This window comes from Pimephales promelas, chromosome 10, assembly GCF_988280905.1.
Source record: "Pimephales promelas chromosome 10, fPimPro1.hap1.1, whole genome shotgun sequence".
Lineage (NCBI taxonomy): Eukaryota > Metazoa > Chordata > Actinopteri > Cypriniformes > Leuciscidae > Pimephales > Pimephales promelas.
In genome coordinates this window covers 28,829,615-28,846,087 of record NC_142778.1, presented here as the reverse complement: position 1 = coordinate 28,846,087, position 16,473 = coordinate 28,829,615, and the positions used below count along the sequence as shown (strand labels likewise).

Below are 16,473 nucleotides of genomic sequence, written 5' to 3'. Positions count from 1 at the left end.
GGAGAAATGCTGTGTTCCTGAGAATGCCAAGCTTTTCTGGAATGTTGATGGTATTTAGACCACCGGCCCATGACTGGACAAAGACGTTTTTTTCCCCCTCACTGTTCAGCAGGAAAAGGGACAGAGTGGGAACAGATGGTATAAAAAGAACGCTTTAGGTCTGGAAATTGCTGTTAAGGCTTCCCCAATCGAGCCCCCATTTTCTTCAAAACACTTTTTCACTCATGACTAAACAATGGCTAATTTTAAAATAACAAAATAATGCTGAAATTAAGAACCTTCCAAAAAGATGGAAGTAAACAATGGGAACATATTACCAGTTAAAAACTCTCACTAATCCTCAACATTGAGAGCTCATGCCATATGCAGACCCTCCAAAACATTTCCCATTATGCTTTCACAAAAGTAAATTTTTCAAAGAGAAACATTCTTTCCCAAACAATGTAATAGTCCGCAATTGACCAGTCAAATTCACTTAAAGGCGTGAAGGATTTGCATAGTGGGGTAGGTTTCAGTTTGCTCATCTTGTGCAACCTTAAAGAACCTGAGACGCATGTAGGTTCACTAAGGAAGGACAGGGACACCCCTATTGTAACGCTGCCATAAACTAGTTTCATTGTTTTGAAAGTAACCGTGTATGTACTTCAAATGAAATTGGATTATTTGAGTATATTCAATGATGTTGGCTCAACATAATATACAAATATTACTCGTATACAGACAATGTAATCCGATAACGTATATGCTTCACAACGACTGACCACTGCTTTTGTATGAGCTCAATCTTTAAAGCTGTGATGTCGCCCCCTACCGTCATAGACGATATAATGCAGGAAAACCTCTATACTGAGTACATCGCAATCCAAAATGGTTTCAAGCGCCCATTTGAAATACAAAAAAAAATGACCATAAAACTTAATTATGCGAGAAAAGGACAGAATATGGAGATCAGGATAAACACATATTTGGCCTTTATTAACTCTGCCTTCCAGAAAAAGCAAAAGGTTTCAGCAGCCATACTGTGAGATACCCACAGTACCTGCCGAGTCTGTGACGCTTCCGTGGGTTGAACGTCTATGCATTTTCATTCCCAAAATTGAATACCAATTCACAAAACATATTTCAGTGATGTCTTAACGCGTTAACAATAACGGTGAAAATACTGAACTATGATTTTAACTTTAGTGGCAATGATGCGCTCAAAAAGAAAAGTATGTTTTCAACTGTGCATTGCATTGTGTCCATGCTCTCAGTAATCCATTACATAATGAGGTTGGTAAAAGCTGGTAATCCCACAGCGCCCTCTGATGTTCGTAACTGGGACAAAGGTTTACTTTGATGATGGCTCTGGTTTCTTGTTTGCTACATGACAGTGACTTGCACAACAGGCAAAAGGAAGAGATGTGTCAGGTCAAAGAGTAATTTGGAAACTTTTTTTTTTTTTTTAGCAATTTAACTGTTTCACAGTCTCCTGGTTCATACAGGGGGTCTCCAAGGATTCATAGAAACAACATACCATTTTGTAATCATCACCAAAGTTATCAGGAACTAAAATTAGTGAACAGGAAATGAGCAATTCTATCCTGTAAGCAGATGATAGGGCACTTCAGTAGGGCACTTTGAGTGACTGGAAACTAGTACTCATTCGGCTCAATAATGTCAATATTTACAGAACAGAAGTTACAGAAAGCACAACCATATCAAAAAACAGCAAATCAACATTTGTCCTTGAGCAGTAATTTGAGCAAAACCAGTTCAAAACAACTGAGTAGCTGGAACACCTTTTAGATTAGAAATTTCTGTATAGATAATTACAGGAAGATCATACTTTGAGAATATTTACATCAAATTTATGCCATTCTGACTATACACACACTCGTATATTTAAAGCTCGCGTTTAAACAAGTTATAACTTAGGTTTATTGTGCTTGAAGTCGTATCTTCATCTAAATTAGTTGACAGAACAGAGTCCCTTAAACAAACCTTGAAAAAAAAAAAAGCTTGTAGCAGCGCAATTCCATCATGTGTGAAAACTGTAAATTTGTGTTAAAGTATGTGTCAGCCCAACAAAAGGCCCGACAGCGCATTCAGGTCCCTCATGTATGGGTTGTCACTGAGGATGCGGTCAATACGCTGCTTTTGGTCAGGAAAGATGTCGTACAGCTTCCTTTTGAGCTCTGTGGTTTCTGAGGGCGACCGCTGCGGGGGTGGAGAAGGGGACGGTCGAGGAAGGTGCCAGTCTGGAGGGCCGGAGTGAGGCCAGTTGGAAGGGGAAGAGGGGTGTGCTGTGGTCTGTGCAGCCGGGCCGTAAACTGACGGGGTTGCCCGAGGGTCTGTCCTCAGGGGGGGCATTATGGGACTACCTCTGTGAGAGGACAGAAACATTATGAGGGGTTACAGACAACAAATGTGTGATAACCACTGGAGTGTTTTTAAACTCACCGACTGTTTTTAAGTAGAAACTGGTCTAGGTGAGGTCCATGCTTTCCGAGTGGGTCATCTGGGATCATAAAGTGATCTTCTACGAAGGTGAACTGCAAGAGTCTGAAAAATCCAGAAAAAGAGCTGTAAATCTGGGCAAACAGGAACAGAGCACACAAAAGTTGCATCCATGTAAACGTTTAGGGTTGGGGAGATATTTTTTTTTGAATGCTAAGAATGCATCTTATGCTCACTAAGGATGCATTTATCAAAAATACAGTAAAAACATTAAATTTACTGTGAAATGTTATTACAATTAAAGATAAAAGTTTTCTATTTATTATATTTTAAAATGTGATGCAAAGCTGTATTTTTAGGATCATTACTCCAGTCTTCAGTCAGTGTCACATGATCATCCAGAATCATTCTATGCTAGAACATTTCTTATTATAAACAATGTTGAAAACAGATATTTTTATGGAGACTGTGATATTTTTTTTTTTAGGATTTTTTGATGGAACAGTATTTATTTGAGTAAAAAAACAACAAACTTTTTGTAACATTTTACGTCTTCACTGGAAGCTTAGATCAATTTAGCATGTCCTTACTGAATAAAAGTATTATTTCTCATTTCTTTATAAAATAATTTTTGGAGTGGTAGAGTATAGGGCTGTGAAACGATTAATCGCGATTAATCGCATCCAAAATAAAAGTTTGTGTTTACGTAATATATGTGTGTGTAGTGTATAATTATTTTGTATATATAAATACACACACATGCATGTATATATTTAAGAAATATTTGCATGTATATATATTTATACAAAATTAATATTATACATAAATATTTGATATATTAATAACACATTTTTCTTAAATATATACATGCATGTGTGTGTATTCATATATACAAAATAATTATACACACTACACACACATATATTATGTAAACACAAACTTTTATTTTGGATGCGATTAATCGTGATTAATCGTTTCACAGCATTAGTCGAGTATGTAACTAACATTAGGAAGCACCGATGGTCATCTAGACATCTTGCTATAAAGATTCTGTTCTCACCTTTCCTGAATAATCCTTCTCCACGCATCTGATTGGCTCACAAAGTCCCTCAGGTTGTCATTGGTGACGATGACCCCTCCTGTCTTCTCAGCCAGATGAAGCAGGAACCTGTGAAGACAGTCATAGATCAAGCAGGGTTCAGAGAAAGAACCTTGGGCCTATATAAATTGTGTACAATGTATGGGTATGAACAAAAGGTTTTGATTTTCCAATCCCAACCACTTGCTCCTGAAAGAACCATAAATGGAGCATACCGCACCTGTTTTTATTATTCCTTATAATAATAAATAACTTTATATTTTTCCCATACTGATATTGGCATCTAGAAACACTGGTTGCATTTAACAGTGATAAAAAAATAGGCAAATAGATGATATGCACAGTAAATATCTCTAATGTCTGTATATATTTGTGGCATACGAGAGACAAAATGTAGTGCATATATTTATGTGTGCATCATTTTTTTATGTCCCATCACTTACCACATACATTTCTGGGATTTTCTGAAACATCATTGAAAATCTATATGCAAATGTGTCTCATTCACAAGCTAAATACTATTTAGTCTGATAGATGACTCCTTTGACAGTTTACCTGTCATCATGGGAGGAAATTCTCTGTCCACACACTTCTCTAGACGGGGTAAAAGAAAGGAGTCGCAGGTTCTCCAGCTGGATCAGAAAGTTTTGTTCTGTAATAATAAGGACAAAGCATCCTATTTTTAACTGGAGATAAAACCATATGTATGTAAATAAATAAAAAACAGATGTTGCCGGTCTAATGACAGAAGAAAGCTGAGCTCCTACCAGTGATGTTGGGGTCTTTCTTCTGTCTCCACTGAGGAACAAAGACAGTGATTTCTCTGTGCCCTCTGCGCCAAAAGGCCTCCACAGCGATGGCAATCCCACGACAAGAAAAGATCCGATGGAGTCCATGCCTGGTGAAAGCAAATAGAGAGGTCCAGGTCATGATCAGTTTGAAATATCATATTTTAGCAGTATCTACACATCTGGTGTGGACATTTTCTATGTTCACAGTGTATTTAGCTGGCCTATTGCTTATGCCAAAATGTAGCCCACAGTGCAATACTTTCCACTTTACTCTTTACTTATGGGTGTGCAGCCAAAAATATAAACCACAACTTGTTTTTTAATCTCATTCTAGACTCATATTTGACAGAATGTTATTAAAATGCTACATTACCAAGAAGGATGACAGTCGCTAAATTAAACACACAATATAGTGAGGTAATTTGAAAATGTAGGCTAACTGATGTTTGAAACATTTATCATTGCATTCTGCAAAGAAACTGAATTTTTTAAATAGTACGCAGTCAATATATTCCCAAATGCAGCAAGAAGTCTACAATCACATTCAAACATGCTAAATTCACCTAGAAGGCTGATTCAATAACCAAAGCCCAAAGTTCCCTCTTGAATATCAATTTTCTCGATCAGGAAACAGCTCTGCATTCAATTTCACAATGCATCTACCACTGATAGAGAGATAAGTACATATGTAAATGCATCTGAGAACAGTGGTCAACCATTTACTTCCTTTTACCTCGGCAAGTCTCGATTAGATGCAACTGACTGACGCAAAAGGGTGCAAAAATAGACGCACATCTCCATCTATTCAGTGCGCTCTAAGAGAATGACAAACGTATACAGATGTGCAGCCATGTACACACACACCCACCCATCCACACAAAGACACACATATAAACCACAGAGGGGTCACGGGGAAGTTCCCTCTACGAGAGAAAGTTATTTTAAACAGGAAGCGTTACTAAATCAACGATCGTTGACGTAGAGTCAAATAAGTTTCCCAGTCTGGAAATGTTGCTAAATATGCAAAAATACCTTTCATTTCTCCCTTGTATTTCTGACAAAAAACACCAAATAAAAAAACCCATGTGGTTCACCTCTAGCTCATCCATATGAAGATCTTATCCAGTGACTGTAGACTCTGACCTGATTGTCTTAAACTGAAAGGACAGGTAAGAGATCCGTAAAAGGGGTCCCTCGTCCGAAATGACTCTAGATTGTCTCAGTACCGACTAGTGTTGTCAAAAAACTCGGTACTTCGGTACCAAGTCGGTACTAAAAAAAAAAAATGTTACGGTACCAGCTTTTCTAGGTACCGAGTACCAGGTTAATCCAGTTCTGTTCTAGACGCGATGTCTGAAACGTGCACAGTTGCGTCCTCTTCATAACGCTGATATGGCTCTCTCTCTCTGAATCCACTTGTTGAAACGAAAGGAGGAAAGAGCCACATATGGAAATATTTTGGATTAGGCTAATGTCACGTTGCCATAAGAGGCCGATTACATGCAAATTCGCAATTTCAAATATAGGCGCGAGGCAAGCGCGCTCATAATAAAAACTCGTTGGCGTTGCATAGCAACGACAGACGCCGCGTGAGAGCAAGCGCTTTGGAAAGAATAAGCACGCGCAAAAATATAATTAAAAAACACGCGCGACATGTGAACGGCCTCTAAAGTGCTTTCGGGGTAGTTTTACGAGTACATGAGCACAGTAGTATCTACCCGACACCAGAGTACTATGGTATTAGTATTGTCATTTAATGTCAATGCCAGTTCTAGGCGTATTCTTGCCTTTATAACTCAGCAGGTTTAAAAAGCCTTTTTAAAATTAAATATGAATGCAGTTTTAGATTAATAAAAGGACAGTCAAGTCAAATAAAACATGTTTTATGGTATTGCTACAAAGATACCATTCATAAACATTACTTAGTTATCAACACATTGAGTGAACAATATATTTTTACAACATTAATTCATGTTTGAAAATGTTATTTACAAACACCTGATTGTTCATGTTTGTTCACTTAATTCATTGTGCATTAAATAAATAATGGATTAAAACTTTACAAACAACTTTAAAAATGTGTTAGTGTATACTATTGTTTATTTTAGGTCATTTTATCTAATCTTTTTCTAAAGTGTTTATAATACAAATGTACAGTTTCCATACTTGTAACCGTGATAAACACTTAAATATATGTAAATTTAAACTAAGCTTTGGTACCGAAATTGGTACCGAGAACCGTGAATTTTAACTGGTATCGGTACCGAATACTGAAATTTTGGTACCGTGACAACACTAGTACCGACTGACACCGTGTCCACACTGGCTGGCATAGACCACAGAATGTACCAAAAGTACGTTCAAACCCAATAGCCTATTATAAACAGATTTCCTCAAATAAAAGTTAGTTCATACAAGCCAGCAAATTAAGGTTTTGCTGTCCGTTACCACGGCAACCACTTGGGTGTCCAGGTTTGAACACGCTTCTTGTGTATGAAAAGTATTGGAAGACATGACCGGAGGCAAAATTTCTCCTTCAATACTGATTTAAAACTGCATTCAGTATTGTCCTTCATAATCGGTAGTACAACAAGCCAATAGCAGTTTGACTAGTTTGAGATGACAGAAGAAAACGGAAAAAGTTTTGTGTAGGCTTTCAAAACACTCCCTCACCTTGCTCATCTTCAAGTGGACATTTCTCTGAACCCGGCACGTGTGAAAACCAACGCATGCAAAATCTGAGGTTAGATTCCGGTCCAGATATTGCTACACTTTTCAAATCAATATGTTAATTATAAAATGTATCAGTCATGATTAATTTAAATGCAGCCTTTGTAAAAATATAAAGTAATACAGTAATGTGGAAAGGAAAAATGTAAATAATCAATATTTCCAAGTCAGGTAACAACAGCAGTATCGTTTAATTGGCTAGTCGAATAGTCTCGCACATCCCTAGTCTAGATAGATGTGAGGAACATTTCCTTCCAAAACAACAAATACCACCTGAGAAAACAGAGATATGAGAAATTAAACTATAACAACATCCTAGATTTTTGCCAAACCACATCAACATCATTACAGCAGGATAAGGAACTGCATATATACGTTGCACCAGTTTCAACCCATGACCTTTGACCTCTCCTGCACAATGACAGCTTATCTTCAACTGCAAGATATTGAGATCTTTCCTGACCTGCTGTGGCAGCAGATCTTGGTAACTGCGCATTTGGGCTGCTATGGCAACAAGATTTCACCTGAGGATTCATATCTCAAATATCACGCAAGCATACAAATCAGCCATGAGAAACCGTGTGAGCTGTTGTCCTCAAGACTGGCTGATCATGTGACTGTTCTGTGCTCTGCGTGGATAATATGGCGCAATTAGTTACACATACACCTTTTGTTTCTTGCTATTCTTTGAGTGGGAACATTTCTTAAAAACTCAAGAATAATGCATGTTTCAAATCTTTCTAGTATATGCCATTGCCCACATATTTTGTTAAAGTAAAGGTCTTGCATTATAAAAACTCCCACCTAACACCTTATCCCACGATTTCTATCAGCAATAGGGTCTAAAAAGATATTTTCCCTCTCTTCACCCCTGTATAACACCTCAGTTTCCATACTAGTATTTCTAAGAAGTGCAGTCACCTCCGGTAAGCCACTTAAAGGGCAAAAATAAGGGGCTGACAATGGGAGAGACCCACTGAGAGGTTGCCTTTTAGGTGGGAAGGAGGAAGAGGGTGTGGGTGAGAACGACAGAAAGAAAAGAAGGGGGTTGCACCTGGTTTTTAGGTTTTCAAACAAACATTTACAGACTACAGTTCAAAAACACTCACCGACCTTACTGGAAGTGACTGACTTTAACCTTTATGGGTACTCAACATTTTCACACTCCCTCAAATCATCTCCAAAATAAGCATCAATCACATCTGTCCTTTACAAAGGTTTCATAAAGTAAGCATTAATTAAATGCTGATCTCGAAATACTGAATGTAATCATTCAGTTTTAGTAAGTTTAGGCCACTTAAAAATCTGTCATTTAGCCAACTCACTCTCATGATGTTTTTTCTCCCAAGAAAACACAACAGGGGACATTTTAAAGAATGTTCACACTTTTCCTTTCCAAACAATGAAAGCAGCAATGACCGGGATCTGTCAAGGACAAAAAGCACCATAAAAGTAGCCCATACAATGATATATTCCAAGTCTTCAAGCAATACAAGAGCAGTAGAGCACTGTACAAAGTAGGGCTGTCAAACGATTAATCACGATTAATCGAATCCAAAATAAAAGTTTTTGTTTACATAATATATGTGGGTGCACTGTGTATAATTATTTTATATATATAAATACGCACACATGCTTGTATATATTTAAGACATATTTTTATGTATATACTGTATATAGATTTATATATAATTTATATTATATTTAAATATATAGAAAATAATTTTACACAGTGCACCTACATATATTATGTAAACACAAACTTTTATTTTGGATGCGATTAATCGTTTGACAGCCCTAGTACAAAGTTGTTAATAATGACTAAAATTTCAGTCTTTCCCTCACATAAAACCTGTGTGCTTTCAGAAGACATGGCATGTAGCACATAAATTGCTTAGGGTATATTTATGGTGCTTTTTGGAGGTATAACTAGCTATACCTTGACAAAGGCTACTTGATGTGCTGAAACGTTCGTAACAAATGTGCTTAAGAGAGTGTGCAGTAATATAGTTTTTGCATTAAGCAACTAGCTGTCAACCAATTTTCTAACCCTAACTCCTAAGAAGGATTTTTCAATAGCTGTAACCTACAAAGTTGGATGGCTGATGCCCAATGTAATGTTAATATAAGAAAAAAAAAAGCAAATAAGTTGTACTTAACCTTTTTTTAACACAATTTCCCCCCCAAAATTACCAAAAGAACCGAAAAGAAATGGTTTACTAACCATTGACAAAGCTGCCATTATAAACTACTAAAATTTAAAAGTTTTTTTTGTCTAACCTTGCCTTCTCTATATAATTTTAAATTATAACATTATTATTATGAAAGGCTCTTTATGTGCTGATAAATAATGTTAAATGCATGAAAAAAAACATGTAAATGCACAATGCGTTAACTTGTTTTAGTTAAACAGACGGAGTCATCTATGACTGTTACAAATAATTGTATTTGCAGCATTAATTTTTTTGCTAGAAGTATATAATAAAAGCATCTATTTTGCTGCTCAATGTGTTTCTGCTATTGTTGCTAAAAAAACTGTGTCATTGCAGCTCTCTTAATGTGGCACTTCAACGGAAAAGAGATGCAACACACACAGAGCGGAAAAGGCTTGAATGAAGCGCATTTGGCTCTAGATAAAAATATTAGAGAATGTAGTGCCGAAAGATCATTACTGTAAACTAGGGGTGTAACGGTACAAAAAACCCCCCAAAAAACACACAGTTCGGTACGTACCTCGGTTTAAAAGTCATGGTTCGGTACGTTTTCGATACAACAGAAAGAAAGAAATGCCAGAGAATAAAATAAATAAGTTAAGAGTTTTCCTAAATCTTGAAACTTTCAGGTTTATAAATGGGAGTCAACTTTGAAGGACGAACAAATGATGTTTTGGTCATCACATTAAAAATAACGTGAAAGCAGTTCACTATTCCAGGCAAACTGGTTACAGTTAGTGTTTCTATATTAAATCCATGGTGAATGTTGCTAGTCTGTGGACGTAAAGTATTACTAGTTCATTCACGGCCCAATGTTTCTCCTGGTTTCCACGTCAGCGCTGTTTGATCTAATAGAGATCTACGGTTAATAACGGAGAAATGTTAATGCTTCTCACTAGATCTCGCAGCGATGTTATTACTTCAGTTTTCTTTACTGGATCTCTTAGCGCTGAGTAGTAACAGTTTCACTTGATCGATATCGGCTCGCACTGCACAGTTGTTGCTGGTCCGAACCGATAAACGATCTGTGAAGCATATAATGAGTAGGGCAGTTTCGTTCCGCTTTCATTGCGCTTGCCATTTGATGTTGCGCAACGTTGTGGTGGCCGCGTCAGCGCGAATTTTGTCGGTCCAAGGAATCATTTGGTTTGAATGTGTCCCGAATCGGAAGCCTTGAACCAAAATGGTTCAATAGGAATACATGTACCGTTACACCCCTACTGTAAACAACCCTGAGCACTTGTGGTGTGAACCGCCATTGTTTTGACACGCTGCTCACTTTAAAACGACAAAATGTCACAATTACGTCGCCGCTGACCTAGATGAAAGAACGAGAATAAATATCCCCAAAAATGACACAAATTGATGGAGACTTACGCCATTGCCACATTGCTGCCATCAATGATGATGTGTCGCAGATCTGGGCAGCCTGGTTCGTTCTGTAGCACTAGTCGGTAGGGGGTCCTCAGGGACTGCTGAAAACGAGACATGCCGGTGAGGGGTGCCGGTTTAGAGGTGCAATGTGCCTCAGAGTGAGGTAAAGGTGCCCTTCCGGGAAGCGTCTGGTAAGAGCAACCTGGTCGTGTATCTGTGGTCCGTAGAGGAGCTTGAGAGGGGCTGCGGAGATTGGTCATATTCTCCATTCGCATAGGAACCATTGTTTGAGAGCTACCGCGGGGTAAGTAATCAAACCGGGGCTCTGACTTCAAATCAAGTGGAGCCATTCTGGGCTTCCTCTCTATCTCTTTCAAGTCGTTATCATCGTCGTCAATGATGATCACTTCACTTATGTCATTCTGTGCCCCATTGTTTCTTTTAAGAGTGGCTGAGGCCAGTGGGATGCAGCTTGTCTGGATCTTCTGACCTATGCCATTAGTACTAGGAGGTCTAATGTTTTCTTTGCACTTGATCTCAGCGAGATCTCTCATCTGCACCCGTTCCTTCTCTTTGAGCCTGTTGGAGGTGAATGTAGACGAGGCGTTTACGCAGGGTGATGGGTCGGGTTTGCAAGTGGTGCTCTGGGCTCCTTGCGTGCTCTGGGTTTTCTGGGTCTCCCCCACAATTCGTTCCAGCAGTAAAAACGTATCCTCCGTCTGCCCCGTCTCCCGCACCACCCGCTCCACCACCTCCTGCTGGTATCCCATGGTTCGGAAGAAGTTAACAAGACAGCGTAAGTTAGTCTCAGGACTCACAGCCTCATTTTCATTTGCCACTTCATTAGCAGCTAGTGTCCCCTTCGCAGACGTAACAGCCGGAAGCTGCCGTTCATCCCTCTGCTCTTCTTCTCGCCTCTCCAGCGAATATTGCCGTTTAGTGTCCCTCTGCTCGCTTTCAGAGGACCGCCGCTTGTTGCAACGACCGTTGAAACCGGGCATAATGTCAGGAGTGGTCACAGGACCTGAGGTTTTGTCCTCAAATGTGGCGTCCAGGATACGGTTGGAGAGGTCAGTTACGGGTGTGCTGGTCTGTGAGCGGTCCTGGTCAAGGTCTATGATAACTATAGGTTGCGTGGGGCTTTGGGCCAAGCCCAAAAGTTCCTCTTTGAGGGCACTGGGTAGCAACAGCAGCTCCATTGCATAGTTATCAGCCCGGTCCTCCACGAAAGTCTTAAAAGTGCGCTTAACCAAGGGCTCCCTGTCGGCTGGCAAGCTTCGCTTCTCCTGAAAGAGGGCAACAAACTGTTGAACGCGACTTTGAGCCATGACGACGGCCTCCGCGCACCCACTTAACCTCAGGCGGCCCGGCCCGAGAACTTGTACCTCTGCACTTGTATCTCTAAGCAGCCGGTCTAAAAAGAGTCCACGAGCACCAGCGAAAATGCAGTGCATGTCCACTGGGTACCATTCTTCTTTTTGAAGTTCTGGGTCACACAGGCCTTTCACATACTCCTGAAAAACAAGCACAGCAGAACAGATAAATTGCAAAAGATAATAAACTTCACTTCTACAAGCAGAAGGGTGACATAACAACAAGCACAATGCTCTTGAATGATAGGTATAGTTCGCCCAAAAATGAAATTTCTGTCATTAATTACCCACCCTCATGTCATGACAAAAGAAGATATTTTTGATGAAATCCAAGAGCTTTCTGTCCCCTCCATAATTACGACTTTATTCAACAACTTCCCTGCCATTCTCCAAAGCCGTTTACATTTTAGACAATGTTTTAGAGTAGGAGAATGACAGATTTTTTTTTAATACAGTTGTTATTTTTGTTTTTGCACACAAAAAGTATTCACGTTGCTTCATAAACTTAAGGTTGAACCACTGCACATGGACAATTTTAATGAAGTCTTTACTACCTTTCTGAGCCTTGAAAGTGGTCGTTGCGTTGCTGTTTATGGAGGGGATCAGAAAGCTCTCGGATTTCATCAAAAACATCTTCATTTGTGCTCCAAAGATTAACGAAGGTCTTATGGGTTCGGAACAATATGACTGAGTAATAATTAATGACAGAATTTTAATTTTTGGGGTGAACACTCAAGCAAAACAAGTCAAACTGGCTTCTTTACTTTAAACTAGCATGTATGTATGATTTGCCTTGAGGGCCCAAATGACCAAGAGCTAGAGCTACAACATAATTCTAGGGAGATTCCACATGCTCATTATCATATCGATGAAAGTACATATGCAAGTATCATGACACTACACCCAAATGTAAACTGTTACTGGCTAAAACACAGAGCTAATCCGTGTTGTGCATTTCACAATGTGCCAACACTAAGCATTAATGTACTGTATATGCTAAAATATAAGTATACGTATTAGTAAAAAGTAGGGCTGTCAAATGATTAATCATGATTAATCACATCCAAAATAAAAGTTTTTGTTTACATAATATATGTGCGTGCACTGTGTATAATTATTTTGTGTATATATATATATATATATATATATATACACACACAAACATTCATGTATATTTAAGAAAAAAAATTATTTATATATAAAATATTTATATATAATATAAATGATGAATAAATCTATATACAGTATATACATGAAACTATTTCTTAAAGATATACAAGCATGTGTGTGTATTTATATATATACAAAATAAATATACACAGTGCACCCACATATATTATGTAAACAAAAACGTTTATTTTGGATGTGGTTAATCGTGATTAATCATTTGACAGCCCTAGTAAAAAGTACTTCTGGCTGAACGCTTAGAGCCATTATCAAATTTTAAGGACTGCGATTTATATAAATATATGCATGCTGTGTTTTCTGCATAGTAACGGTGTTTTGAGTGTCTCAGATCTCAGCAATGCTGCTTCATGTGGTCTCCATCTCTCAAGTGCTGCATACAATGTGCATTTGAAAACACAATACCTGCAAATAAATTCACCATGTTTTAATGAGATTAGCTTATAAACCTGTTGCAAGACATTGCCAACACATGAGAAGCTTTAACCCTGTGGTTTTCCAACAATAAAAACTCAATGGTTTAACATTAAATAATTAGAGATTAAGACACAAATAGCATTGTCATTCGAATAATTTTACAGTTGTATATTACTTTTCATAAAATCCCGTTATTTTTATTTTACAGTGAAATATTAATTTTTCATATATTGATTTTTATTATTACTTTATAATCATATTGATATAATCACACCATTACTGTCCAAATTTTATAGTCCTGCAAACAAGCACAGAAAACCTGGAGCTCAAATAAAAGACAAATCATATTTCAAATCATAAATGCTAATTTTATCAGGAAAAAAATAAAAATACAATACAACTGGACTTCTTTGGTATTTCTTAACTTCATAGTCATCATATTGACATGATTGTGTGGCTTTGAGGAAGCTATCTTGCCTATGTGGCAATGGCAAACAGCTACCAGTTGAAGTTGAAAAAAACAACAACACAGGAACCCCTTGGGGTGGACCATTCTGCCACATCTCTGGTGAACTTTTTGTTTCTTTGATCTGAGCGAGCAAGTTACGGTAAAAGAAATACTCATATACAGTACCAGTAAAGACACTAGGTTAAAAGGCACTACACAGTAGTAACTAAAACCGAAAGTGAAATGCACTGGGGGCCTCCCATCTTGTCCTGACTAAGCAAACTGATCTCTGTCAAAGACCCATGAGAAAATTCATGACACAGTTTGGATGAAAAAGATACTAGGTTGTTGAAATTCAAACAGGAAGAGATTTTTTTTAAGTCAATGAGATGTGGAGACAAGAGCTTTTTGCATGTGAATGTGATTTTAGTTTTGTGGTTGGAGTCATTATATTTACACCTGTGAAAAAGTATTACAAATAAATAAAAATATTTCGACAAAGAGGAAGTGCACAACATGGTGGCGAAACACATCCAATGAGTGGTTTCCGTTTTATGGCTTAACAATAAGGATATTCCAGGTTTACTGGCAATGGTGGTTATATTTCCTTATTAGATCGGACTAGAATTGCAAACAATGGCATGTCGGAACTAGGTGATGATGACACCACATATGTACAGTGAAAAACCACGTCTTTTGTTGCTGTCTTGGAAATGTATTTTTTCGAAACCACATTAACAAGAAACATCTGTGTGAAAATGTACAGGTTTGAATCATCAATAAATGACATGTGTGTGAAAGCTTATAATGTGTTTCTTTCTGCTGAGACATTATGAAATACACTAATCCCATTGGCTATGTTGGATTGGATCTGTGTGGTTTGGCAACAGTTATCCCCAAATTACAAAATAAAGTTCAACTGTGATGTTTATTCAAGCAATATCACTTACACTTACGGAGCATCAGCACAGCCGGCCTGGGATTTGGCCAGTGTGATTCACAGGTATGAATCACAGCCTTGCTCATGTTCAACCAATGCTACATCATGACTGTGAATGTGATTTTACTTTTCTACACAAGATCTAATAATAATGATTAACTTTATATGTTAATAATGAAAACTGTCCAACTAGTCACTGTTTATCATCTCTGCAAAAGATAATGGGTCCAGTAAAACCAAAGCATCAAGCTTTGCGTCTCACTAAAGCAATGTAAAGACTAAAAGGATGGGTCTATGACTAAATAGACTGAAGACTAAATATCAGTCCTCTTTGAACTGTTGTATAACTTTATTTAAATGCTGAATTAAGTTGTCTGAAAATGAACATAATTTTAGCAAGTTAAATAAAAAGTCGGATCAAATAATGTTAAAGGGGTCACACAAGAGATACTATGGGACACATGGGAAACTATGTCAAATAAAGACAAACGTGTTGTCAGACGCAGCTGAGTTCAGTCTGACAGCAGCTTCCTCCAGATATTACGTTGCAACTTTGCCTCAAAACAAGTGTAATGTCATCGACTTCCCTTCTGATAGTCAAACTAAAAAATAAAAATTATATATGTATAGTCAAGTAGCAACATTGTTTACTATAAACAACTTCAATTAATTTACCTTCGCTTTAAACACATCTTCCTTTTTCCCCTTCAGCTGGAGCCAGATCTGTCTTGAAGCCTTACTTCCGTGGGCTCCAGTGTGATCCAAGAGCCCAATAATCGTGAACGTCACTTGGAAAACCTGTTCGACCTTCGGTTTGCTGCATCTGAGCTCTGCCTGCTTGTCTTCATGCACCGTGAACTCGTCCACGGTGAGCGGCTCTGCCTGCGTTCTGCTGGTGGTCGGGGACTGCCTGCCTCTCGGCGGCTCCGTACAGGTTACCTCGGTGATTCGCTTCATCCCGAGGAGGGGCCGCGTTGTTGACATCTTCTTTTTTTAGCTATATCAAACTATGTTGACCACGGCGACTTCACTTTCAAAACCACTACTAATAAAATGAATCGTTTACCCCTTTCATGTTAGCTTCCCGCCCGTTGTCCTTTGACGTTCGTTAACAGCGCTGTAGTATCTGTGTTTTGACGTTACTCTCGGTTAGCCTGCTAGCCTAACATGTCAAGCAAGCCGTCGCACCCGGAAAACCCCGCGTACGTCATCAGCAGACGACGACGTTGTTGATATGTCATTGCTCTGATTGCAGATAAGAGTCGCTAGTAGTAACCATGGTTTACGCCAGAATACAAACACCCTTACATGGAAGCTCCGAAAAAAAAACAAAAAACAAAATTATATACTCACCCTTACATGGAAGCCCCGAAAAATACATGCTTTAGAAAATATAAACAAAATGATATAATCACCCTTACATGGAAGCCCCGAAAAAATCATCCTTTAATAAATCTTAATTAT

The 16,473-nt window shown here is 38.2% G+C and overlaps 1 protein-coding gene across 1 annotated transcript; it reads right to left on the bottom strand.

Moving 5' to 3' along the window:
- Positions 1–1,377: 1,377 nt before the first annotated feature.
- Positions 1,378–16,184, bottom strand: n4bp1 (nedd4 binding protein 1). The gene is made up of 7 exons (XM_039692498.2): positions 15,685–16,184; positions 10,650–12,160; positions 4,306–4,436; positions 4,094–4,190; positions 3,500–3,607; positions 2,443–2,544; positions 1,378–2,365 (listed from the first exon to the last, which is right to left on the bottom strand). The coding sequence occupies exons 1-7, from the start codon at positions 15,991–15,993 to the stop codon at positions 2,059–2,061; spliced, it is 2,565 nt and encodes an 854-aa protein (XP_039548432.2). The 5' UTR covers positions 15,994–16,184; the 3' UTR covers positions 1,378–2,058.
- Positions 16,185–16,473: the final 289 nt, after the last annotated feature.